The following is a 15,495-nucleotide window of genomic DNA, read 5'->3' on the forward strand; positions in this document are numbered from 1 at the left end:
CGGCTCCTGAGGAGCTATTAGAGAAGCAGATTACCCACAATCCCAGGGACAACTCCCCCCCAAAGTTTCAAAGACCCGGTTTGGGGGGCTGGTTAAGGGGTTTCATGGCCTCTCACTTATAGTGGTCCGTTCGGCTTGGCTGGGAGATGCGATTAGACCCTTGCGGGCCCTTCCAGCTCTTGAGCCTCCTGCCAGGCTGGTGCATGCGATCATCTCTCTGTGCTCTCTTCGATGTTTCAGGAAAACCCCAGCGATGCCCCGGTCGTGCTCTGGCTCCAAGGGGGCCCGGGCGGATCCTCCATGTTCGGCCTCTTTGTGGAGCACGGGCCTTACGTTGTCAACAAGAACCTCACCGGTGAGCCTTGGTCCTAGCTGTTCCTTTTTCCTTGTTCCTAGCTTGTTCCTGCTGTCTTCTGTGTGTCCTGGGAGGCCTAGTGGGACAAAGCCTAGAAAGGGCTCAGCCTTCCACGGACTTGCTCAGGGTGGGAAGTCTCCCTCTGTGCCTCTTAAGCTTTGCTTTTGGTCTGCATCCAGACAAAGTCCAAGAGGGCACTGATGGAGGAAGGGGGAAACTGTCAGTCTGGCCACGGAAAATAAGAATCTGCCCCACAAGTTCAAATCTGGCCTTGAGCAGATCACTGGGTCTGCCACAGTTTTCTCAGTTGTCAAAGGAAGTGGGCACCCACTCTCTGTCTTTTGTTTTTATTTGAACCCTTATCTTCCATCTTAGAATGGATACTAAATACTGGTCTCAAAGCAAAGGAGAGGTCAAGACCAGGCCATGGGGATTAAGTGACTTGCCCAGGGTCTCACAGATAGGAAGTGTCTGAGGCCAGATTTGAACCCAGGACCTCCCATGTCCAGGCCCGGCTCTCTCTCCATGGAGCCACCTAGTTGCCCCCACTCCAGTGTCTTTGCTAAGAAAATCCCAAACGGTGTCATGAAGAGTCAAAGATGACTGAAATGACTAAACCGCAGCAGGAGCACCTTGTGCAAAGGATGCAGGGCCGCTAGTGAGTCTGTCTTTCTGGTGTTGTCAGCGCAGCCCCCTTTCGGCTTGGCGTGTCTGCTTACTGATGTGACAGCGGGAGCCCGCGCTTCTCTTTCTTACAGTGCGAGCGCGAGACTTTCCTTGGACTGCGAAGTTCTCCATGCTGTACATCGACAACCCGGTGAGTAGTCGGCCTGTGCACACCCGACTCAGCTCCTTCGGCTTGTTCCTTCCTCGCACCTTTTTGTTTGTGCTTTTCTTCGGCAATCCTGGGCCCCGAGCCCCCCAGTCCGGGAGGTTCTCCTACAGGCTGCTCCCCTTCCTGTGTTCTTGGGTGTCTGCCCACAGAGCACTCCCTGTACGGAGCGGGCTGTCGTTGATGCAGACCAGGACCTCCTTGGCAGCTTTCTTAGATCTGGGCCACTTCGAGGACTTCCCCAGGGCCATGCAGCTCCACTGTCAGAGGCAGAATGGGAACCCTTGTTTCCTAGGCTGTGTCGCTTCCAGGAAGGCTCCTTTCTGCTAGTCCTCTTTATCCATTAAAGAAGGCTCAGCAAGCGCCTACTGTGTGCCAAGACCCTGTGACCAGCCCTGGGCCCCCAAAGGCAACGTGAAGCCATCTCAAGGCGCTTTCAGACCTCAAAAGGGGTGAAGCACTAGAAACAAAGACTTGTGAGCCAAGGGACCACGAAGAGCGCCCCACTAGTGTGGTGGTTGGGAGCACAAAGTTGGGGTCTGAGCCCAGGCCTGCCACAGGAGGGCCGCTGGGGCCCAGGACGAGGCAGTTCGTCTTCTGAAGCTTCAGGCACGGCTTCATCAAATGAAGTCCTGCTAAGAGATGGTGTGGCCTCGTGGTTAGCGAAGGGCCATGGCGTCCCCCTTGGTGCCCCTTGGTGCCCCTGGGCAGCTCCCCAGGGCTGCCGTGTCTTGGGAGGGGATCATTGATCTGTTGGGGATTCCTCCCATCTCAGAAAGCTTTTCTCTGCCCGCTCTGGGCTGGCTCTTCCTCGCCTCGAGGCGCTGCTTGCTCACCCTCCGCGCCTGCTTGTTTTCCCTTCAGACGGGCACCGGCTTCAGCTTCACGGAGGATGCCCGGGGATTTGCAGCCAGCGAAGACGACGTGGCAAGAGACCTTTACAGGTGAGGCAGCCTCCCCTCGGCGCCCCCTCGAGACCTTTTCACTGGGTTGGAGGAGGGATCTGGGGGCAGAGCTGGCACGAGAAGACAAGACACACGGCGGCCTTGTTGCTTCCGTGCGGTGGCCGGGACGCTGCTCTCGAGTCAGAGAGCCAAAGGCACGAGTGAATCCCCCTCTGCCTGCGCAAGAGCACCCATTAGCGGTCTGTGGGAAGGGAGGGCGAATGCGCTCAGCGTAACCTCGAGACATGGAGAATAGGACGCTGATGTTCGCTCCATACAACTGGGATAAGCATTTATGAAGCACCTACTATGTGCCAGGCACTCTGCTGGGCGAAACAGCCCCTGCCCTCAAGGGCTTCCATTCTACCAGGGGGACAGCAGGGAGAGCTGTCCAGAGAAAATCAAATGCAAGCTATAGTGATATAGACACGTGTGTACATACATGCATGTGTATGTATGTGAAAAGATACACATATGTGTGCACAGACACATACATATAGAAATTAAAATATATGTAATCTCTGGCCACATACCCATTTACATATCTATAACTCATATAAACACATTTCGTTCTAGATGGGTGTATACACATAATTTCTAAGAGGAAGACAGAGGTCTCATGAAGGCAGTTTAACAACAGATCAATTATTCAAGGAACATATAGTAAGCACTTACTGTGTGCCAGACATTGTGCTAAGCATTTAGGCTACAAAGTCTAGTGGCAACAGCCTTTGCCCTCAAGGGGCTTCCCTCTAAAAGGGCAGATGACAAGCACATATGCACGTAGGCAACATGTTCAAGGGGGGCCCAAAGAAGCCGCAGATGGATTGGGGTGGAGATGGGGGCAATGGAGGGGGGATCCCCTTCTGCCAAAGTGAAACTTGAGTCTGGAAGGAGGCCAAAGCATTTCAAGGGGGTCAGGGCTTCCCCAGGGCCCACTGCAAGGGCAGGAAAAGGGGATTAAGACCCAGAGGGATGGGACTGTGACATATGGAGGAGGGAGCGGGAGAGGTCGCCAGGGAATTGAACTTCAACCCAGGCAGCCTCCTAGGTTGTCACACCTTTTACGGTAGCCATGATGATTTCCCCAAATTGAAGACTCCTGAAGCCTGTGCTGTTAGCAGCATCCGGAGATATTCTCGAGAGAGAAGACAGAGAGGAAGGCCGATCTCCATCTGAAAGGATACTGACACAAAGAATTCAAAAAGTCTGTCCACAGTTCCCTCTTTCCCTATATTTTTCTTTTCATCATATTACAATTTGTTCTGGCAAAAAAAAAAAAGATCTTATGATTGATGAACACTCTGGGTGATGGAGTAATAAGAGGAAATGAAATCTTAAACCCTAGCTTGGAGCCTGTGAGAACGTCTTCTAGGAAACCATAGGGAGCACACACGGCAAAATGTGTTAAAATGTGATCCCTTTCAAGGCTTTCAGCCAGATGCTCAGGAGGAAGCCAGAGGGATGGAGACAGGGCTCGCCCGCCCAGGAGCCCAGAGGTATCATCGTGGTTCAGCCACTGGCTGTGCTCCTTACCTCCCTCTGTGACTGTGACCAAGGTCCTTCCCCTCTTGGGCCTCAGTTGTCTCCTCCATAAAGCGAGGGGCTTGGATGACCCCTTAAAATGACTCCATGATTCACAGCATCCACTGGCCTTCAGCTTTGTGTTCATCCCCAACGTTTGCCCCTGAACTGCTACATTCTAGGCTTTCCCCCTCTCGCTTTCTTTCTTATATATAAGAGTGAAAAAAAGGTTAGTTATGTAAAAAGGTTGGACTGGATTATATTTAAATAGGGTTGCCAAGAATTTAATTTATTCCAAAGAGATTTATTTACAATTTATTTACAAAATGTAGAAAGAGTGAAATAAGAAAATCAGAGAAAGGATGGGGTAAGATATCTAGCCTAAGCACTAAGTAATTTACTCTGACCCCTGGATCAACCCTGGCAGGAAGAGTTAGTTTCAGTCGGCCTTGGCAAATGTGAGGACCTGGAGAAAACTCTCAAGAGGTAGGTCTCTCCTGAGGCTAGTTTCTTCAGAAAATATCCAGGAAAGGAGTCAGCCTTTTCACTCACCATGTGTCAGTCCAAAAGGAAGAAATTTAAGAATAGCCTCACCAGGAACAGAGTCTCAGATCCAGTCAGCAGATTCTTCTCCAGTCTCAACTCCAAGAATGAAGAACTATCTCTCACAGGAAGTTCAACTCCAAGTAGAACTGCAGGCAGGAAGTTGTCACTCCCTTTTAAAGACACTTTCTTTTGTGTCACTTCCTGTACCTTCCCCTAATTTTACATCTACCAACCACAGTTGAAGCTTTGCTTTAGGACTGCCCAGGGACAGTCAGTTTAATTATGATTGGTCACCCACTATTGCACACATGGGTCACAGACCTCCCCCACTCAAGCGTGAATGGGGTGTTTACATCTTTGGTGATTAAATCTAAAAATGGGCAAATCTCCCCACTCAAGTTTTAAGTAGGGTATTTACACTTTGGGTGATTAAATCTAAAAATGGCCAGGGGAGTTAATTTCATTTTCACAATCATGGGAAAGTTAATTAATCTCATTTTCTTAATCAGAGGAGAGTTCAATTTAATCTTCCCACATAGACCATCACCTTCAGAAGTGACTTTCATCCTTAGCTGGTCATCAGATGACTTCCAGCCCAGAACTTCAGATTTCGGGTTGTCACCTCTATCTTCCCAATAGGACATCAACTCCTTGAGAGTAGAATTATTTTCTCTTCGTCTTCATGCCCTTGAGGGTCCCATGTTTAACGTTCATTAATTAGAAGCAAAGAATTATTCTGTAGGAAAAGTGAGTTGAGAAAAATGGTGTCTCTAAGAATTCTGGCTGTGAAGCCCATTACAGAAGTTATGTCTTTTTTTATTGAAAAATTTTATTTAATTAATTAGTTTAGAATATTTTTCCATGGTTACATGATTCATGTTCTTTCCCTCCCCCATAGCCGACGTGCAACTCCACTGGATTTTACATGTGTCATTGATCAAGACCTATTTCCATATTATTAAAATCTGCACTAGGGTGATTGTTTAGAGTCTACGTCCCCAGTCATGTCCTCATCGAACCATGGGATCAACAGAAGTTATCTCTTCCACCAATCCTGTGAGATAACCTTCCTGGGTTTCGTAAAGATTAAAATTTAGGGGAGACTGAGGCATCTGAAATTAGTTTCTCTCTACAAGGAGTATTATATTTTTAGAGGTTTATTAAGGATTAAGGATTAAAGAAAATACAGGATAAGGAAAACGTGCCTAGGCCAAAGGCCTAGACAAGACCTCACCTACATTATGGAAAGAGCCACATCTGCTCCAAAATGGAAGTCCAAAAAGAGAGAGAGCTCAAAAGCCTTTGCAATCAGCTTAAGTACCTTCTCGATCTCGCCCACCTCAGAATTCCGTGAGATTACAAAGCATTTTGGGGAAGTGGAGCAAGGGCTTGTGGGGATTGAAGTCCAGAGTTCAAATCTCAATTTTACAGTTTCCATTTCCGCTTCTGTAAAATGAAAGGGCTAAGAAGGGCAGCTAGGTGGCTCATTGAGTAGAGAGCCAGGCCTGCAGGCCCTGGGTTCAGATGTGACCCAAGACACTTCCTAGCTATGTGACCTTGGAAAGTCACTTAACTCCTATGGCCTGGCCCTTACTGCTCTCCTGCTTTGGAACTGATACTTAGTATTAATTTTTAACCCTTCCCTTTCGTCTTAGAATTAATAATGTATATTGGTTCTCTGGGCCCGTGATACTTAGCATTCATTCTCAGAGAGAAGGTAAATATTTTTTAAAAATGAAGGGGCTAGGGGGCAGCTGGGTGGCTCAGTGGATGGAGAGTCAAGTCTAGAGACGGGATGTCCTAGGTTAAAATCTGGCCTCAGACACTTCCCAGCTGTGTGACCCTGGGCAAGTCACTTGACCCCCATTGTGTAGCCCTTACCTCTCTTACACAGTATTGAACCCAAGATGGAAGGTAAGGGTTTAAAAAGAAAAAAAAAATGAAGGGGCTAAGCTAGTACACATATCCCCATGTTATAGATGGGGAAAATGAGGTTCAGTGATGCTAACTTACTCACCCATGGTCAGAGAGCTAGCAAATATCAGGGGTAGGATTTGAACTCAAGTCTTTCTAACTAATAAATTTATTTAGGTGCTAAAGCATTCTACAATCATATATAACATATTACTATGACACATTATTAATTACATTAATGATATAGTATAATGTATATGAGTTTTGCAAAGCAATTTACAAATATAATCTTATTTGATCATTATCTTTTTTGGGGGGCTTTTGGATAGCATTTTCATCGTGAGCCCTTTGGAGTTACCTTGGAGACTTGCTTTGCTGATAATGGTTAAGTCCTTCACAGTGGATAATTCTATATTTCTCTTACTCCTGGTTCTGCTCCTGGTTCTCCTGGTTCTGCTCACTTCACTTTGTATCACTTCCTATGTCTTTTTTTTTTTAATTAAAAAAAATTTTCCCCCTATAAGTCTTTCTAGGTTTTTTTGAACTCATACTGTTCATTGGTCCTCATGGTGCAATAGATTTCTTTTTCAGCCTTATACCAGAACTCATTTAGCCATTCCCTAATTGATGGACAGATTCCAATTTTTTTGCCACTATGAAAAGAGCTGTTAAAATGTTTTTGTACAAGTAGGTCCTTTTCCCTGTCTCTGGTCTCTTTGGGGGTACAAATCCAGGGGTGGTATTGGTGGGTCAGAAAGTAGGCAGAGTTTGGTTTGAGTCTGGTTCCATATTGCTCTCCAGAATGGTTGTATCCGTTCGCAGCTCCACCAACAATGTAGCAGTGTCTCAGTTTTCCTGCATCCCCTCCATTTTCCATTTCCCTTTTTGGCATCTCAGAGTTGATTGAATTTGCATTTCTCTACTCACTCGTGATTGGGAGCATTTGGGGGCCTGCCTGTGGTTTTCACTCCTTCCTCTGGGAATTGCCTGTTCACCTCTTGACCATTTCTCAATCGGAATGCTTTGGATTTTTACAAATTTGACTGAGTTCTCTCTCTGTATTTGAGAAATGAGGCTTTTGTCAGAGGTGCTTGCTATAAAACACCTTCCCCTCCTTCCCACAATGCATTGCTTTCCTTCTCATTTTGTGGCATTGGTATTGTGTGTAAAATCCCTTTTTAATTGAATGTCATCGAGGTTGGCCATTTCGGCTCTCTCGTGCTCTCTGTTGTTTGCTCATAAGCTGTAAATTAGTTGCAGAGAGGCCAGCCTCTTCTCCAGCTGCTGAGGGGCTGGTTGGGATAGTCAGTTTTACTGCACAAAGAATTGCTTTGCTTTGTGTAAGTCTGGCTTCTAGAGAGCTCCCAAAGCTGCTCAGCGGCAGGACCCTCTGGACCCCCCATTTACAGAAGAGGAGAAGGAGGGGGACCAACTTGTTCCTACCCACAGTTAGCGCATGGCCGGGCTTCACTTGAACTCAGGTCTTCTCCCTCTTAGCCTGGTGCCTTTCCTCTCCCCCCACCCCCCATGGACTCCTTTCGGCCTCCATCACAAGCATCTGCTTTCTTCTCTTCCGTCTGCCCAGGGGAGGGCCCGGGTCCCCGCGGCTAGAAGGCAGAATATCCCGCGGCCCCCCTCCTGTCTCCCAGCCCCGAGCCCGCCATCCAGCCTCTACTTGCTCAGGGAGGGCTGTGGCCGCTGGACTCTCGAGGCTGGGCTCCGAATGGGCGTCCCTCCATTTCTGGGAAGGATGTCTTGGAGAGGAGCAGCTGTGCGAGCGCCTCTCAGCAGGCTGCCCAGCCCGGCAGCCCTCACAGGTGCCCAGGCCTCCGCCGCAATGGTGCGCTGCGCCCCCTCCCGGCCCCTCACGCTCCCCCGGCTCCCTCGGCCCAGCTCAGGCCCGCCTTCTTTGGCCAGCCAACACAGGGCGAGCTATGTTCAAGCAAGAAGCGTCTCCCCTGCAAGACAGAGCCCGAAAGAAACCCGTCATTGTCCCGCTGCCCCCACCCGGCCGCCCCCTTCCCTTCTTCCAAACGCCGGCTATTGACTGCCGACAGACATGTGGTCCGGCCCTTCTCGCGTGGCAGGGAAGGAGAGCCAGTTCAAAGCCCCCTTTGTTTAGGGAGATTTCGGTTCCTTTCCCTTCAGGCTCCCAGAACAGGGAAACAGCCAATCAGAGGGAGGGCAGAAAAGGAATTTCAGCTGCCTGCTTTATAGCTTTCAGATTGTGTGTGTGAGCGTGATTGGATATGTGTGGATGTGCACATGTGTAAAGTACATGTGTTACTAGACATACATGCAACCTGCCATGTGTGGTCAGCCACTCATGAGTGTGCATTGAGTGGTTAGACATACATGGGAACATGCATGTGTGGTTGAACATGTGAAGTACAGGTGTGTGTGTGGTTGGACATGTGTGATTGGACATGTGTGAGTGTGTGGGATTAGCTGTGTGTGAGTGTGTTGCATGGTTGGACATACACGTGAATGTGCATGTGTGTGATTGGATATATGTGTGAATGTGCATGTGTATGATTGGGTGTGTTTGAATGTGCATTGTGTGATTGGACATGTGTGGAGTGTGTGTGTGTTATTAGACATGCATAGGATTGTGCATTGTGAATGTTTATGTGTAACTAGACATGGGTGAGTGCATTGTGTGTTTGGACATGTGTGGATGTGCAGGTATGTGATTGAACACATGTGAGGTGTATGTGTGTTATGAGACACGTGTGTGATTGGACATGTGTGAGAATGTGGATGTGTGTGAGTAGTGGAGGGCTATGAGGATGGGGATGAGTGGGAGAAGGTGTGTCATGCATGTGGATATGGATATGTGGGTGAGAATGTCTGTGTGCATGATGTGGGATAGGTGTACATGTCTGGGAATACATGGTGTGTGTGACTAAGTGTGAGAATGTGTGTCATGTGTGAGTGTATGGGGGAACGTGTGTAAATATAAGTGAGTGTGCATGTGAATGTGCGAGAATACATGTGATGTGTGTGAACCTGTGTGCAAGTGTCTATATGACTGTGTGCCATATGTATGACCGTGTGTCTGTATGGTGTATGTATGCGTGTGTGCATGTAATTGTGTACGGGCTCATTTCCTCCTCTATTCTCCATCTATCCAGACGGGTGTTGGAGGCAGGAGGCTGCCTGGAGGAGGAGTCCTCAGAGTTGGAGAGTAGTCGTCTTTCTCTACCTGAAAAGGTCCCCATCTGTGGCCTCCCATAGCACAGGAGTGTCTGATGGCCAAGCTGGTCCCCGAGGAGAGGCGGGAGCGGCCACATGTGGGGGACTGCAGCTGAGGAACCCTACCTGCCCTGTCTGACTCACTTGGGGTGCTGGCTAGTTTTGATGAGTCTCTGTTGTCCCCCCCTTTTAGTTCTTGGTTACCAGGTTCAACTTCCTGGGTAGGAGAGGAGGGAAGAAGCGGCAAAAAGATGAGCCCAAATCATTTGTTTAGAACAGTGCACGGGTCCACCCAATCACAGGGAAAGCCCGAAGCGTTGACTAGGCCCCTATTATGTGTGAGGTGCTGGGCTAGATGGGATTCTAGGAGAACCCATAGCCGGTCCTGGCCATCCAGGAGCTCTTGTTCTATTAGGGGTCATGATGGGCAGAGTGCTTGGAGGGTCCACCTCGGAGCCAAGAAGCTCTGGGTCCAAACCTTACCTCTGACCCTGGGAGGCCCCAAGTTCAAGGCAGTTGCTTGGTGGAATCACACCTGTCATGTGACCCCTGTCAACCTCTTGACTGTACCTCAATTTCCTTATATGCAAAATGAAAATAAACTGCCTTTGTTGTACTCTGCCTGATGGCAGGAAGGATGGCGGGAGCTCACCTGGCTTTATAAAGGTTCCTCAGAGTGGGAATTGTGGGGATGGGAAGAGAGGCTCAAGGGTGGGAAATTTGTGTCCTCTGTGTCTAGTGCCTAGCATGGTGCTTGGCACACAGAAAACACTTCATGAATGGTTATTGATCGGTTGAAAAAGAATAGTTCTCGTCTGCTAAAAGAGAATATTCCCTTCTGAGAACCCCAGAGCCCAAAGGGGTTCTGGGACTCTTAGACCTGACTCCAGCCTTCCCCTGATGATTTAGGGCGGACTGTAGAACTAAACAAGAGTCCAAGGTCATTCGACAGTTAATAAAAGGGCTGCTGAATTTCCTATCAAGGTTTACTGATAAAATAAGCAGTAGCGAGGGAAGGCTCTTCTACAAGGATAGGCACTGATGGTACAAGAGCTAATTTGGCCAAACACTTCCTTTGTTTGAATTGGCCTCTTCGGTCTGTAATAGTTAAAATTAAATTATGAGGCTGTTAGAAGCGTTAGTAGCTTTATTATATCAAAGTAGAGATAATAAAGAGAGGGAAAAGTAGGAAAGAGGTGGAGTTGCCTAGCCTACCACCCTATGTGCCGTTCTGATGGAATCCAGCTCACCACCAACATGTGTTCCTTCAGGTCAAATCTCCAGTCAGACAAGCTCAAGAGTCTCTGAACGGAGCCTTGGTCTTGCCTTTATAAGCAGTTTTTTCCACCCACTAGCTCTCCCACGTCATGTCTCAAGAACCAATCATAGTTCCTTAACTTGTCTGGCACTGCTCAGGGGGGCAGTGCCTATGGAATCAGTTTCCCATCTCGTTGATTTCAGCTTCCTTTCTCGGAGGCTATGTCTATTCCTGCACCTCTCAATGGTTAACGCTATTCAATTTCATCAAAACAAAGTGACATAATGCAGGGAGGAGTTCCCTTCCCAAAGGTCCACAGCCTAGCATTAGTGATGACCCTGAGCTAGTCATGACAACTTCCACAACAGCCTAAACCAGTGATGGAGAACCTTTTAGAGACCAAGTGCCCAAACCCTCACGCCACATGTGAGCCGCCCCCTCACCCTATCTGGGGAAGGAGGAAATGTTCCCCTTGGGCTGTTGGGCAGAGGGGCATGATGTGAAAAATGTCCTCAGGCATGGTGGAGAGGGGGAAGGAAGCAACCCTATCCAGCACACGTGCCATAGATTCACCATCATGGGCCTAAACCTTTATACCCAGAGCCAACTAGGTCTTTAAGGCAGTCTCAATATCTTTTGGCCTCTGGGTAGAGCAGTGTATAAAGCACTGGGCTTAGAATTGGGAAGATCCATCTTTAGGAGATCAAATTTGGCCCTAGACACTTACTAGCTTAGCTATATGACCCAGAGCAAGTCATTTAATCCTGTTTGCCTCAGTGTCCTCACCTGTGGAAATGATTTGGAGAAGGAAATGGCAACCTCTCTAGTATCTTCGCTAGGAAAACCCCAAAACAGGTCACAGAAAGTTAGACACAAGAATGACATCTTTTAAGGAAAAACTAACCCAACTCACAAAGAGGCAACGGTTAGGTTCTAGTTCCTACCACAAAAAGGATTGATCAGGTAATAACACAAGATAGAGCCAGGCTTTGGAAGTCAGATCCTGCCCTTCTGCCTTGCTTTTACTCAGATGTTCAGAAAGCTCAGCAGACCTGAGCATCCAAAGATCAGAATCTCCAAACTTTCTGTAAAAGCTCTTTCCAGTATTCCCTGATGGGACCAAGTTTTATCTCTTTGGTTACTTCAGACTTTTTTTCTTCAAAAGGGCTTTTGCCATAGCTTGGAATAGTTGAGAACGGGCTCTGTTGCTGTATTTTCTCTATGTGGTTGTGACATCTTTGGTGGGCTTATGTGATTTTAAGGGTCATCTTTTCCAATCTCCTTATTTTACAGATGACAACATTGAACCCCAAAAAGTAAAGCAATGACCCCAGGAGTAGCAGAGTCAGAATTTGAACTCAGATCTCTTGACTCCCTATATTTGGCCTAATACAAGCAGAACCAACATTTGTCCTTAAAAACCTTCTCAGCTTGGTAGAACCTGCTAGAGCTCAGGCTTCCTAAGCCTAGCCTTCAAGGAACCAAAGTCATGTTGAAATACTAAATGGGACTTGGCTAGTGGAGGGAAAAACCCTTTTCTGATAGTTTGGGAAGTCAGATTCAAAAATCAAGACTCTCAGGGGTTTCTCTGGAAACCTGCCTGGAATTCAAAGAACATTGGAAATATAATAAAGAAAACTTAGATCCAAGTCCTAACCCAGCTTCCTGCTACCTGTGTGTCTTTGGGCAAATCCCTTCATTTCTCTTGGCCTCAGATTCCTTTTCCTAAAGGATGGGGATGGACTGAAGGACCTCTAAAGTCCCTCCCAGCTCTGAATCCTAGAGCTCCCCATTTGGAAGCCAACCAGGTCAGTGAGGTCCAGTAGAGAGAGTGCTTGATCTGGAGTCAGAAAAACTCTCCTCCTTTCTCCTACCCCTTCTTCTTCCTCATTGTTCTCTTCCTCTCCTTCTCCCCTTCCTTCTTTTTTTTTAACTCTTATCTTCCATCTTGGAGTCAATACTGTGTATTGGCTCCAAGGCAGAAGAGAGGTAAGGGCTAGGCAATGGGGGTTAAGTGACTTGCCCAGGGTCACCCAGCTGGGAAGTATCTGAGGCCAGATTCGAACCCAGGACCTCCCATCTCTAGGCCTGACTCTCAATCCACTGAGCCGCCCAACTGCCCCCTCCCCTTCCTTCTTAACCATTCTTTCCCTCTCTTTCTTCTCTTCCTTTCTTCTTTTCTCTGTCTCTCCCCTTCTCCTTCTTTTCCAGAAGGGCATTGCTGCCTCCTCCCATCTCATGACTCACATTCGATGAGGCAACTCTCACATCGAGAGTCCCAGCTCTTCCACTCACCTGTGTGACTTTGGGGAAATGATTTAACTTACTCGGAGCCTCAGTTTCTTCCTCTGTAAAACAAGGGTTGGACTAGATGACTTTGGAATTTCCTTCCAGTTCTTTCTCTACATCCTTCCCTGAATCTAATCACACTAATCCAGTGAAACGTTTTGCCGGCTTGGCCAAGGTGTGTTATTTGATGTTTCATTTTTCCATTCTCCGAGCCCTTGACCCCATCAAAGCCTTTATGATGCTTTTCCAAGGGCAAGGAGGGCAGGCTGCCATAACTTTCTCCATTTTCTACCCTGTTGTTATAGTGACATCAAGAGCGTAATTACCTCCTCAAGCCAGCTCATCCAATAAAGCCTGTGGCCGTAGAGGAACAGAATTTCCATTCTGGGAGGGACCCTCGAGAGCATCCAGTAGAAGCGCTCGAGTCAGAGTCTTGGAGGAAGCAGTCCATAAACTGACACAGCGAGCTCTGGGGGGACTTCGTCTATTAAATCTGCCTCTGCCTCCCAGCCAAAGGAAAATGGAAAGGAGCAGTAGTTATTAGCTTTGGGGCGCGAGGGGGAAGCCTCGTTTCTAGCTCCAGCAGGCGCTTTACAAAATGTAATGGCTCCAAGCCCCGCCAGGACAATAAAGAGAGACGGATGCCAACACACTCACCGTCTGAGCGGAAGGGGAGACAGAGTCGCCCCCGGTGTGGTGTAGAGAAAACCGTGGGACGGGGGTCATTGGAGGGGTCCATCTCGCCTCTGGGTGCCCTCTGACCTTTCACCTTCCTGGGGTTGCCAAGCAGCTCCCCGGCTTTCATCTCGGTGGGAAGGTCGCCCTCGCTTCTTGAGCCACAGCGTGTCTCGAGATCTGAAGCCCCCTCGTGTTTCTCTCTAGAGAAAGGAACAAAGCACCCCCCCAACCTCTCCTTCTTAGAGTCACAGATGGCGTTTTCCTTCTGTCGTGCGTGTGCTTAGAAGCCGTCGGATAGGGCGTTGTTGTCCTTCAGAGCCCGCCTTTGGGTGCTTCTTTCTTGCACATCTCGGAGTAGCTAATGTCCCGTTTCCCCCTTTTCTCGGCCAAGCAGTCCTCGTTCTTCCAGACAACAGCAGTCGCAACATTCATAGTAAAAGCCGGCGCTGCAGGCCTGTGCAGGGGCCTCATCGGCTCCCTCAGCTCTTCTTCACCAGGCCTGGACTCGGAGACTCGGGCTTGTTGGGGGACGACTTCCCCCCGGGAGGGCTCACCGTCCTTACCTGTAAAAACGAGGGATTTGGCCCAAACGGCCTCCAGCGCTGAAGCTCCTCAGGGTGGTTTCCTTCCGTCTCCACTGGGGGCTCGGCGCCGGCCGGCCTCAGACTCCACGGCTCCCCGGGCTCTCTGCGTTGGCCCTCGTGGCCCCTCTCTGGACTGCCGGGTGTCTCCATCAGGAGAGGTGCCGACTTGTGCACCCTCCCCGCCCCTCCGGACTAAGGGTGTGATGGGGCTCCCGGAGCCCTTGGAGTCCTCGCTGTCAAAGTGGAGGCCGGCCCCGCATCTCCTCCCCCTCCCCCGGGGCCCGAACCCTGAGCCGGTGGTTCTGGAGCGTTTCCTGGGAGACAGCACTTTGCATCAGGGATCTGCTTTTTTCCAAACCTTTACCTTCTGTCTCAGAATCAGTACTAGGTGTTGGTTCCCGGGCTAGGCAAGGGGGGTCACCTGAGTTTCTGAGGCCACGTGTGGACCCAGAACCTCCCATCTCCAGACCCAGAACTGCAGCCACCGAATCACCCAGAGGTGAAATGACTTGTCCGATACCACGCCGCTAGGGAGTGTTTGAGGCTAGATTTGAACCCAGGACCTCCTGTCTCTAGGCTTGACTGTTAAGCCACTGATTCACCTAGCTGCCCCCCTGTGCCTCTGGTGTCCGCTCTCCTATTAGTTTAGTCTGGCACCAGGTCCTTAGGCCGGTGGTGACTGATTAATATGTGTAGTCGTGTTCGTGGCTCGCCTGAAATCGACCGTCTGCTTGTCCCTTTCCTGTGAAACCAGTCGAGCAGGAAGTGCTTATTGAGCATGCTCCTGTGGGGCAGCAGCCTCTCGTTCGCAGTATCTGTGCAGTTGGCCTTTGTTCCAGCACAGAGCTGATTACACGGGCTCCGGGGCTTTGGAAGCAGGCTCTAGCCCGGCACGCTCCCTGCCTTCAGGCCCCTCCCGGCAGCCTCACACCCGACGTGTTTTGACCAAGACGCGTCCGAGTTTGACCTGCTCAGTTTAGATGTGCTTCTGCTAAGAAATGACCTTGTATTTGCTTATATCCGCATGTGAGCATCTTGTTTCCCCTGATAGGACGGTAGTGCCTCGAACCCAGAGCCTGTTTCCATTTTTTTCTTTAACGCTCCAGTGTCTGGCATACAGCAGGTGCCTACTAAATGCTTGTAGGGTGATGGGCTGTTTGTCTGGCGTTTAATCTCATTCTGGCCCCGACTTATGATGGCTATTTTCCTTTTTCCTGCAGCACACTCACTCAGTTTTTCCAGCTGTTTCCAGAGTACCGGAAGAATGATTTCTATGCCACTGGAGAGGTGAGTGCAAGTCGCGCTTTCTCAGGAGGGTCAGATACCATCTAGACTGAAGTCAGTCTTTATAGCATTGAATGTGCTCCGAAAAAGAT

General features: G+C 49.1%; 1 protein-coding gene across 1 annotated transcript in view; it reads left to right on the forward strand.

Moving 5' to 3' along the window:
• The window catches only part of CPVL (carboxypeptidase vitellogenic like), a 134,947-nt gene that overhangs the window by 50,920 nt on the left and 68,532 nt on the right, over positions 1-15,495 (forward strand). The window contains exons 4-7 of the mRNA XM_007505266.2: positions 241-355; positions 1,114-1,172; positions 2,052-2,131; positions 15,340-15,406. Coding sequence (XP_007505328.2) covers positions 241-355; positions 1,114-1,172; positions 2,052-2,131; positions 15,340-15,406 — 321 coding nt within the window. The remainder of the gene's footprint in view (positions 1-240; positions 356-1,113; positions 1,173-2,051; positions 2,132-15,339; positions 15,407-15,495) is intronic.

The sequence above is a fragment of the Monodelphis domestica genome, chromosome 5 (genome assembly GCF_027887165.1).
Source record: "Monodelphis domestica isolate mMonDom1 chromosome 5, mMonDom1.pri, whole genome shotgun sequence".
In the NCBI taxonomy this organism is placed as follows: domain Eukaryota; kingdom Metazoa; phylum Chordata; class Mammalia; order Didelphimorphia; family Didelphidae; genus Monodelphis; species Monodelphis domestica.